This window comes from Haliotis rubra, unplaced genomic scaffold (genome assembly GCF_003918875.1).
Source record: "Haliotis rubra isolate DU_JTF1 unplaced genomic scaffold, ASM391887v1 Scf118, whole genome shotgun sequence".
Lineage (NCBI taxonomy): Eukaryota > Metazoa > Mollusca > Gastropoda > Lepetellida > Haliotidae > Haliotis > Haliotis rubra.
The window spans coordinates 1,352,562-1,364,691 of NW_025765092.1; the positions used below are offsets into that span (position 1 = coordinate 1,352,562).

A 12,130-nucleotide genomic window follows, 5' to 3' on the forward strand; every position below is an offset into this window, starting at 1 on the left:
GGACCCTATGCTAAATAGATTCCAATATAATGGTGATGACATCAGTTGCAGTTAAGGTAAGTATTTTGGAGATGTTGAAGTGCAGCCCTGAAATTTTATTGTTCATTATATTGTTGGGTTTTTTCTATTTCTCATGAAAACCATGATTTGGAACATAAGGTTTCTCTTACACAGTCATGGGACATATATATTTGTCACTACATTACAAAAGTGTGTATATTGAATGATGACATTTGAAATAAATATTTAATACCCACCTCCAACTATGGTAAGATTACCCTTCATATAAATGACTTCAAGGTTCCTAGTTGGAATTGTGGAATACAGTTCCACATGTTCTGATGTTGCTGGAATATTGATAAAAGTGGCGTAAAACCATACTCACTCACTCATTCACTCCTTTCATTAGTGGGCACACTTGACTGATTTCACTGTCTTTCCAAATGTAAACACAGTTATTGGAATAAACTACAGCTTGACTATCATCTGGAAGTATAAATCTTCTCCAGCATCATTAACAGTACATAATATTCTCTACACTACACTCGCCCACATTCCACTGTCTGCTGTATCACATTCTTGTAGCTTAGTGGTTAAAGCGTTTGCTTGTCATGCCAAAGGCCCGGGTTCGATTCCCAGCATAGGTACATGGTGTGAAGCCCATTCTTGTGTCCCCCCCCCTTGATATTGCTGGAATAATGCTAAAAGCAGTGTAAGACTAAACTCACTCACTCACTCATTCACTCTTTTCATTTTTATCTGGATAGTCTGTTTACAGAGAGTTTCCCCCTTTCCATCATTAGATATGTTATTAATATCCAGTTAAGTTGCCTCGATGTTTCCTTTTATGATCTGTGAAGGCTCATATCAATCTCTGCTACCAAAAGATTTCTTTAGCCCATTTTGAATCAGACTTTTTACCCAACCCACATGCACATAGGTACCACTGATTCTGTTAATAGGTGTCCAAGGTATACCAATTCCACTGTTCAATGTGTTTTCTATTCCATACTTTCTTGCATTGTTGATATTAGACCCATAACCCCCACACCTTAAATTTGGGATAACAAGTCCAGCAGAGGACTTTAGCTGCCTGTCACATTACATGGATGCTAAAAAAGCAGCATAAGTATTTTGGCTGGGATGTACCTTTGTCAGAACAGCAAAGGATTGTTTTTCACATGTTATACTGAACATTTTGTAAAGTGACGAATATGTATGTCTACTGACTGCAGCTTTGAAACAAAAGATTGTTTCCTTTTATGAAATAATTGTGATCCTGGGTGGTCAAGGTTTTTCGTCTCAGGTGCTTGTTATATATGTCTGCAGCTCTTCACTGAATGATATAGTTAGTTAGTAACTTAGTGTTGTATTGACTGTAGATAATCAACTTACCTCGCTAACAATGAATGGTATGACAGTAGTGTTTGCTGTGTAGTGAGGATTTGTTTGCAGTGGGCTGACATCATCATGTATCCTTGTCATCGGCACCTTTAATGCATTCATTTTCATACTTTATTTGATTTACAGGTTTCCACAAAGAACTCATGTTTTTATATGTCTTTTTGTTTATGTGATTTCATGATTTGTGCCATTGTACATGTTGTCACAACAAATTATTTATCAGGATTATTATTCAGACTTTCTTTGACATAACATTTGTTGTTTCTGTTCAGTTTCTGAATATATGAAGACCAAATTGTCTTGCAAGCTTCTGTTGTTGCTTTCATGAGTTCTAAATATTTTAATAGAAAGTGATGATATATTAAATCACATGGGTAATTTGTTGTGACATGAATAGTAGTTTAATTTCATGCTTTAACATTTTAAGATGCTTCAAGAACTAGCTATTTTTCTGTTTATAATGGCTTACAAATGTTTCTGATAACCTATAAAAGGTACTTTGTTACATTTGGTCAACATGTCAATGAACAGGTTTGATACAGTCATAAAAATCACCTGATATATTTCAATTTGACTTTAGACATAATCAGTGTGCGAAATAGTTTCCAAATTTTGTTGGCCAGTCGGGCTAGCTATGCCTGAAAGTTACTAGCCCATAAAATAATTCACTAGTCCGAAATTTGAATGTAGAAACTGACCAAAGATTACAAAAATAGATGAAAATAAGATATTGTTTGCATGACACAGGTTTCATCATTAAGCTGTTATATGATGAGAATTCTTATCAGGCCATAATCTTGCATGATTTAGAAGTGTATTATAACTTAACAAGTCGAGAGCATGATATATTTACAAAATGACCCCATGAAAATTCACTAGCCAGTTGGGCCAGTGACTGGAGATTTACGCACACTGGTCACATTCGCTCTTGAAAAACTATTAACAAGCTCTCTGCCCTGCCAGCCTGATAACTCAATATCTGTAGCCATTTGTTTTGTGTATTCTAATACATTCATTATTCTACTGCTAGTGGTTCTATACCCTGGAGAAACTAGCCATAATCATGATGATAAAAAAAATAGAAGAGATATTATTTTGAATTACTGTTATTTGCCTTACCTCATATTCATTGATGGATCAAAATACAAGGGAACACAAGTTCATGATTTAACCAGCAATTTAACTTTTCATAAATAATAAATAAATCAAATGTTCTTTAAATATAGTCTTTTGCCACTTAAACTGCCTAAGAAAGAGAAAAAATCTCGCTTCATCCGAAGTTAATACATGTAAATATTAATGCCCAAATAACATACATTCAGCACTGTCATCAGAATTAAGATTTATTCTTTCTTATGAAATGAGACCACTTCCGTGGTGTAGTGTTTAGAGCGTCCGCCTGGAGAGCAGAAGGTCATGGGTTCGATCCTCGCCATGTCATACCAAAAGACGCTAAAATATGGTACTTGTTGGTAGTGGTAGTCCGATTAATTGAAATAATCGAAGATTGGTCGCAGTGACTAAATGACCAAGCAATCGATCATGTTTTCTCATAATCGAACACAAACAATTCTGGAACACTTGTTTTCATCAACAATATTTTTCACAAGGTTGGTTTTGTCTGTTACATTTCATAAGCACTACAAGCTTGTTCCAAGTCATCAATGAATTTATCTTAAAGACACCAAGAAATTTATGTTCCTAACATACTAGTCATCCTTTAAAGATGTGAAATTTTGCCCCCAAAACCCCAAATAAGTACATGTTTTTTCCTTATATTTTTGTGCATTAACAAATTTCATAAATGACGCTAACCAATTATTTTCGATGATTGATCGGTGGTAATGAACCAATCATCAATTATGAGATTTTAACCAATTCCCAACACTACCTGTTGGTCCTAACCTGGCGCTCAGCATTAATGGGTACAACAAGGATTGATCAGTCGGAGTCCGTATAATGTGTCCGAGTGGGGTATTCATGCAGGCTTCAATGCGGCGGGGCATACTACTGATCAAAGAAGTTAGAAAGTCGTGGTCCATGCTGTCCCAATATCGGACCACCTCTTCTTTCATTTCAGCAATATTTGTCAGATTTTTCTTATTGACACTTTCCTTCATAAGTCCCCAAACATTTTCTATTGGATTTAGGTCAGGGCTATAGCTTGGCCAATCTAATAATGTCATATTTTGGGTCCGAAACCAGGCCTGTGAATGCTTTGAACGATGTATTGGGTCGTTGTCCTGCTGGAAAATCCAAAGATTTCCATAGAACACGTGAGCAGATGGAAGTAAATGTCCCTCGAGCATATCTGTGTACAGCTCACTGTTCATATTCCCTTCAAATACACAGAGGGCTGCTGTTCCCTAACACAGATATGCCACCCCACACGTTAAATTTCTGACTGTACTTTGGGCGCTGATACAAAGGTTTTTCAGTTTGTTTGGTCCAGAATTTCTGTGTATTAGGAAACAGCCACACAGAACTTTCATCTGAGAAAATCACATTGTCCCAGTTAAAATTTCTATGCTGTAAGCACCAGTTCAACCTTCGCTCCTTTTGTTCAGGTTTCATGATCGGTGATGGAATTCCTTGACTTTTCTGCCAACCCATTGAATGCAGCTCAGTTCTAATTGTCTCCTTACAGACAGCCACAGTTCCTCTATCAATCATATCCAGCCTTAAGTTTTCTAAAGTCCTTCGTTTGTTTTTAGAAACAAGAATACCAAGCCGCCTCCTGTCACCGACAGTCAATTTTTGAGGCCTACCTGCGCCTCCCTGGTGCTCAATACCATATCCATTTGTAATATTTTTCAAAACACGATAAACAGTGGACAAAGGGATGCCTGTTCTACTTGAAATCACTTTAGCTGATCTGATGTCCTTGTTATAATACTCTAAAATCAACTTCCTCTTCTCTAAATCATCCATACTGAGGATCACTGAAAATGTCGTCTGCTAGCAAGTAAACAAAGGGGGATAACTCTTCCCAAACTAATGAAAAAGGGTTAACGGAGTTGTCTCTCTTGAATGAAACCAAGCACTTGATAGCTGGTCAAGGTTGTTTATACTAGAAATCCAATTAAACATATTCCTAAAATTCTCAATAATTTCTGGTCATGCTATATAACATGATGAATATTATCATGTCATAGATATTGAGCTTCATAAGCTGATGTATAATTTTCTTTTAAGGTACCCGAGATAACATTACAAAGAAACTAAACTTAAATAGTGTAGCCAAATGAGTGATTTCTCCATTCAACCTTGTATTTTACTTTAGTATAATAATACTTCATGTCAACTTGTCCTATCAAAAGTCGAAGAATAAGAATAAGTCATTGGTATATTCAAACAGCAAATGAGATCAATTCTATTTTTTCTGTTTTCCATAGATGATGTGCCACGTGATCCATCCCTTCTACTAATTGTCAAGTGGGAAGGGGAGCTAACTCCTGCAGGCAAGATCCAAGCAGAAGATCTAGGAAAGGCTTTCCGCACTTTATACCCCGGAGGTCAGGGTCAGTGCATGTTTAGTTTAGCCATGTAGGAAGGTGTAGGCTAGGCTTACCTTGTTACTTACATAGAGTTAGCATAGTTCTTAATTCTAATATAATTCTATAGCAGGAAGGTGTAGGCAATGTTTCCCTTGTTACTTCCGTAGAGAGAGCATAGTTCTTAATTCTATTCCAATTCTATAGAAGGAAGGTGTAGCCCAGGCTTACCTTGTTACTTACACAGAGATAGCATAGTTCGTAATTATCCCCCGACACGCTTAGCTCGAAGCGGGGGATATAGTATTAGGCTCCGTCCATCCGTCCGTCCATTCGTACGTATGAATTGGAATATCTTAAGAACCATTTTATTTGGTACCTAGGTTCATAACAGTATAAGAAAGGTCCCAGTCAGGTTTGGTGACCTTCACTTAATTTTCAAGGACATGGTGACACTTTGAAGATTTCAGAATATTAACCTGCATGTTATGCTTGTCAGCGAGATACCTCAAGAACCATTGACTGGATTTTCTTCATATTTGACATCAAGCTTTATCTAGAGAAGGCACAGGGCCCAGTCGATTTTGGTGACCTTCACTTAATTTTCAATATGGTCATGGTGACACATGAAGATTTCAGCATATTAACCTGCATGTTATGCTTGTCAGCGAGATACCTCAAGAACCATTCACTGGATTTTCTTCATATTTGACACCAAGCTTCATCTAATGAAGGTGCAGGGCCCAGTCAATTTGGAGATCTTCACATAATTTTCAAGGTCACTGCGACACTTTGAAGATTTCAGCATGTTAACCTGAATTCACTGGATTTTCTTCATAGACTTTCAAGACTTCCCTTGAATGTTTTTCAATAAGCAATTTCTTTAGTACCATTTTTGCATATTTCATACACTATGACATTCATGTCAAGGTCAAAGTCAGCCTTGAACATATTTGTGTGTTTGAACAACTAAAGAGCAAGATATCAAGAGAGCTTGACTTGTTGACATTTAACTTCATCTTAAACTTTCATTACTTTTTAAGTTTGATTTGATAATTTGCGGCGGGGGATTATGTCACCTTAGTGACAATGCTTGTTTTAATTTATTTCTATAGAAGGAAGGTGTAGCCCAGGCTTACCTTGTTACTTACACAGAGATAGCATAGTTCTTAATTCTATCGTAATTCTATAGCAGGAAGGTGTAGGCCAGGATTACCTTGTTGCTTACATAGAGATAGCATAGTTCTTAATTCTGTTCTAATAAGATAGCAGGAAGGTGTAGGCAAGGTTTACCTTGTTACTTACGTAGAGATAGCATAGTTATTCATTCTATTCTTTTATATAGTAGGAGGTGTATGTCATACTTACCTTAGTACTTACATAGGGGTACCATTGTTATTAATTCTATTCCAAATAGCAACCGAAGGTGAAATAGATAATTTGCTTGAGAGGGTAGAATAGAATGAGTGATGTGAGAACTCCCATGCACCAACTCCACTCCTACATGTCAAGCTTTGATCTATTTTTTTCATGTTAAGTTTACATGATACACAACTTTTCTACTGGATGCAATGTCAGTAACATAACCATGTCACTGATGGCCATAAGCCTAAAACAGCATATTTTGGCATTCATATGTTTTTAAGACACTATTCTTCAAATGATGTCAACACTGACAAACTGCTTCCACATTCCTATTTTTTATTATTCAGATAATTCAATCTTGACCACCGCAATTTAGCATACACTTGAAAATAACAGTCAGTTTAATGACACGTTCTTTCATAAATATCCACCATCCAAGTGAACTAACAGAGAAAAGCACAACGTTAACTTTTGACTGGATCCATGGCTGTGCATGTAACAAACAGTGATAGTCTACAGCAATCTGCAAATTGTCCTCAGTATCTATTTTACATATCTGTATAATCACCTTATATTGGTTAGTGGTGACTAATATTTATAATGGCAGTCGTTCAGTTACTGACTGACTGACTGACTGAGTTTAGTTTTACGCCGCTTTTAGCAATATTCCAGCAATATCACGGCGGGGGACACCAGAAATGGGCTTCACACATTGTGCCCATGTGGGAATCGAACCCGGGTCTTCGTCGCGTGACGAGCCAATGCTTTAACCACTAGGCTACCCCACCACCCCTTTGCGATGTGTGAAGATTATTCAAATGGACATTTTGTATCAGTTCATTTGAGTGAGGGCCAATATTGTGTGAACGTCATGACAATGCGTCATCAACTCCTTTTCGACCAATCGGAATGCAGGAATCTAAAATGTCATAGTAGAATATCTTACCCTCAGCTAAAGCAGATTAACCACCTTTCCCATAATTCACTTATGTGGTTGAGGGAAACTTTGATGTGTTTAGTTTAAGACTGATCAAGAATTACTGACATGATTGATTCTGACGCATCACTGTAACAATTTATGTTATTCTAATCTCTGCATTATTAACACTACTATATTTCACTGAAAAGCATGGCCATTTGGCTAAATTGAAATACAATAGTGTGATAATAGTTGTTTTTTATTGGAAGTGTGTGCATCTTTGAAGTTCAAATGGCAGAAAGAACAAGGTAACTTTCCTCATGGTAATTTGTAGATTTTCTATTTTCAAGTTAATGACATCAATTCTGTCTTGAAATATATCCATTCTTGACCCTCTCAAAGTGTGTCAAAATTTGAATTATTGGTTAAGTGGTACAGTGTTGACACATGGTCAGGAATTCTCACTCAGCTTTTATAGTTGTCTGCCTGTTTAGTATTATTGATAACGTGAACACAGACTAAGGCTTGCAAGGAGTTATGTTGTTAATGTTATCCTGCAGGTACGTTTCATAGGTCTTTCAAAATTTGGACTAATATGAAAACTATTCATTAATCCCTACGCTATGCTGTATTTTTCTGGTATGATAGGTCAGTTCGAATCTCCTGGGTTGGGTTTCTTGCGACTTCACAGCACCTTCAGGCATGACCTCAAGATATATGCATCGGACGAAGGTCGAGTTCAGATGACTGCAGCGGCCTTTGCCAAGGTAAATATAATACAGCTTGTTCAGAATCTTGTTGACGAAACTGCTGAGAAGTGCTGTTCCTTACAGCATCTGAATCAAGATTTTATCATCTTCCATTTTTGTCAAATATCATCTTTCTTTGGTCAGTTCTCCATCATCAATCAAGAGAGGAAGGTCACTAAAACATTGATTTTTTTAGATTTTTCCTTATATTTAACGTAGTTGATATGCAGCACAGTTAAGAAATGCAGATGTGGATCCAGGATTTTAAAAATAGCGGTGTGTACTCTATACTTAATTCTGGGAGTGGACAAACACAAGTGATAAGTTAGCACATTAGGTGTCCTAATTTAAAGAGGGATATTTTGTCAAATATCATCTTTCTTTGGTCAGTTCTCCATCATCAATCAAGAGAGGAAGGTCACTAAAACATTGATTTTTTTAGATTTTTCCTTATATTTAACGTAGTTGATATGCAGCACAGTTAAGAAATGCAGATGTGGATCCAGGATTTTAAAAATAGCGGTGTGTACTCTATACTTAATTCTGGGAGTGGACAAACACAAGTGATAAGTTAGCACATTAGGTGTCTAATTTAAAGAGGGATGTCACTCAAGCATCTGCTTCTGGATCCTCATATAAATAGTGTTGACAGACAACCTGTCATTACCCATGCTGTAAGACAATTAGATAGGTCAGTGAATTGGGAGAATTGGCACTGCACACATAGAGAGGCAACTGATAGTTTATGGGGTTACATTGTGCAGTTGCATCCCTTAGTTAAGTATCAAGTAATGGTTTATTTGAATCCCAGAGTTGTCCTAATTATGACATTTGGTCTGTCACACCATATTCAAGCAGTGTTTGAAATTAAGCCTAAAAAGTTATGGGATTCATGGCATAGGTTCTGTTTAGTTAAAAGTGAAACTTTTAGCAAGTTCCTTGGTCGTGAAAGGGATGGAATCCATGTCTTAATTACCTGTAACAATGCATTTCAGGGTTTGCTGGCTCTTGAAGGGGAATTAACTCCAATACTGATGCAGATGGTGAAGAGTGCCAACAATAATGGACTCTTGGACAGTGAGGGGAAGGAATCCAAGTACCAGCTTGTGTATGTACTCGTTTCTGTGCTTGCAATCTGTTAAAACCCTCAGCATGAGAGAGAAAACTGCAAATTCTTACATCTGAATGTTCTGATTAGAACGGCTTCAAGTAATCTGGTAGTTACCATAATAACAGAATTAATATTCAGCAATTTCTAAAGTTAAGTATGCTTGTAGCAGAAACAGCAAACAAACTGCACGAAATAACATAGACTCAACAATGACTGAGCGTATTTGCTTTTTACTTTTTACTTTTTATACTAGAGGAGTATGATGGTAATGCTTGTTTTACTGTATATGGTTTCAATTTTGAATGAATTGAGTATTGAAATTATTTGTCATTTTTATATGGATGAGGGTTGGCATTGTTTCAATATGATTGTTTAGGGAATGCTTATTTTTGGATTCAAGATGTTTGATGCATCATGTATGAGACAAAACTAATAACAGTAGTCTGTAGGATAGTACTAGCAACAAGATATAGCATGTCTGCACTTACATTGCTGTAATATTCATGATCAGAATCCATAAGAACGTGTAATAAGTTGCTGAATACTTTTCAAAGAGTTCAACCTAGTACTGTTAGGATTACATAAATCCTGACTTTCTTGAGACTTGTTCAGTACACATTGTAAAGGTTTGCAACCTCCATTACAAACTTAGCTTCTCATATACATCCCATATTTCCATGAGGCAAAAACATGTGTTGTGCTTCTATCCCTCTCTCTAAATCTGCCTACCCCATTTCTAGATGTTCTACCTTGTGCTTATCAGTTTTAGTTGATTTCCTTTAAATGTAATGATTTAGGTAGATACCCATGGGCCAGTAGTCTGACCATGACAGTTATAATACTTGATAGAGTTGTGTCACTAATTCCAAAATTATAGTAATATGTTGTATATGAATTACCGTATGTTATGTCATGTATCTGCTTGTGAATATGATTTAGTTGGTTGATTTTAGTTGTTGCATAATGGGTAAAGCTTTAGATACAGATTTTATATGTTGTCTAAATTCTTGATCTTTCAAATTTTCAAAACCATTACATTCTGTGGAGGGACTTTCTCATGCAGGTGCTATAAAAGGAGTATGCTGTATTCACCTGTAGGTTTCATGTATTGACTAATTTCCTTGATGACAATTCAACTTGCTTATCACTCTGTTGATCAAGTTATTCCAACTATTTGTCTGTGGTTTGCATTTCATTTTGAGCTCACCTGGACCTAAGGTCTGGGCAGACATTTGTTATGGCTTGTTTGTCAGATATTGCTGTTCAAGAAGATAAACTGTTCCATCAATAAACCAAAACCTCATGAATGCTCATACCAATGATAGCACCAAAGTTAGTTTAATTTGTTTCTTTCATTAGTATTTGTATCAAAACTAACAATAATTAAGCTGAAACCACAGGACTGATGTTGTGATGCTTACCGTTCAAAGAACTAAAAGACCTGTGAAGATCTGGATTAGAAGTAACTGGTCTTCAGCAAACCATGCTTGTCGTAAGAGGCGGCAGACAAAGATCGAGTGGTCAGACTTACTGACTTGGTTCATCTAAGTCATGGTATCCAAATTACGTAGATTGATGAACATGATGTCAATTTCTGGAATTTATGAATCCAGACTCGAATTTATGAATCCATTTTTTTCTTGGATTTGTGATATATATATTTGACTGTGGGACATCTAATGATGTAATACATTAATCACTGTATAGTGCTTTTCAGGAATATGACACTACAAACTTTGCTGTTTACGGTTCAAAATGACTTTTAATTTACCCTAAGATACAGTGAGTATGTTTTTAAGCCGCTATTAGCAATATAACAACAACGTCACGGTGGTTAAGATGCAGGATAACAATATAGTGACATGACCTAAGTAAATGTTTTCATCTTCTTGAACTGTTAAAGTGAAAATGTCTTAAAAAGGTGAGCTACAGTGCTATGGCACTGCATAATACCTCCCATGTGTATGAAATCCTCCCATGCTGGATATTAAGTAGGCTTATTTCTTCCAGGTGGAACAGTCACCAGGCTTTGTAAGCACTGCACTCCATGACTGTATGGTTCTGACCCTGTTAAACTGCTACACTAACTGACAACAATCAGCTCTCCACCCTCTAATGCCACTCAACAGTTTGGTCTGAAGTGTGGCTAACTCAGTAATATTCCCATCCCTCTCCAAATTCAGATAATTCCATTCAGCTGTAGACCCTGTTTTATCATGATAAAATATATAAAATTGTGATTTCATGTACCCTTTTACTTTCAGATGAACACTTTGTAATAGTCAGTAATTGCCATACACAGTTAGGAGTTTCCACAATGCAAGAATTCATATTTGAAGCAATATTTAGAATAACATTCTTTGGCAAACGTCTTGTCACTTGCTCTCATTAAACTCTGATCGATACAGTATCTTCACATTGGCTATTGTTATGTAAATTTACTCTGACCCTTCAGTTTCAGTTTTAAATTCTGCAGGATTTGTTTGCGTCTCAGAACATTTGCAGTTTTACATTACATTTTGTTTGAAATATACCCGAGAGACATGTTTGTGTAAGGTATTTACACAGTATACTATTATGACAGAAAAAAAAACAGACTAAGAGGTCTGACTATTTGTAAAGGCACTGACAGAACAATGCTGAGTATCTTCCCTTGTATCTGTTTTCCCAAGGCATGTCAGCATCCTTCATGGGTTTGAATATTAGCCTGATTATTAGCTCCTTACATGTACCATGATTTCAACAATATACTTGACTTGGCCTGTATCATTTCAGCCTATCCTCTCATAAGGTGGGACACTATGAAATATCTGAGAAAAAGAAACTAAAACTGTTTTAAACTTAAACAAAGTTCACTCCTTGTATGTGACACAAAAACAATCTGTTCTGATGGTTACATATGGATTTGTGCTTAAGCACACCTTCTAAACACAGTAGGAGTTTTTATCCTTTTGAAACTGGTCAAGCCCTTTTACTTTCAGTAACATTTGAAAACCATGGTAACAGTTTCTGTGCATGTTCAAATCCTTAAGAGATGCAACAGCTATGCAAAGTAATGCCAAGTATTATAGTAGCCAAACATCTACTA

The 12,130-nt window shown here is 36.4% G+C and overlaps 1 protein-coding gene across 16 annotated transcripts in view; it reads left to right on the forward strand.

The window, feature by feature from the left end:
- The window catches only part of LOC124259141 (inositol hexakisphosphate and diphosphoinositol-pentakisphosphate kinase 2-like), a 75,573-nt gene that overhangs the window by 33,012 nt on the left and 30,431 nt on the right, over nt 1-12,130 (forward strand). For 14 of the 16 annotated variants that reach the window (XM_046693239.1, XM_046693291.1, XM_046693264.1 and 11 more), the window contains exons 13-16: nt 4,800-4,925; nt 7,831-7,949; nt 8,927-9,039; nt 11,053-11,073. In XM_046693239.1, coding sequence (XP_046549195.1) covers nt 4,800-4,925; nt 7,831-7,949; nt 8,927-9,039; nt 11,053-11,073 — 379 coding nt within the window. The remainder of the gene's footprint in view (nt 1-4,799; nt 4,926-7,830; nt 7,950-8,926; nt 9,040-11,052; nt 11,074-12,130) is intronic. The other 2 variants (XM_046693245.1, XM_046693258.1) reach the window with 2 other exon arrangements.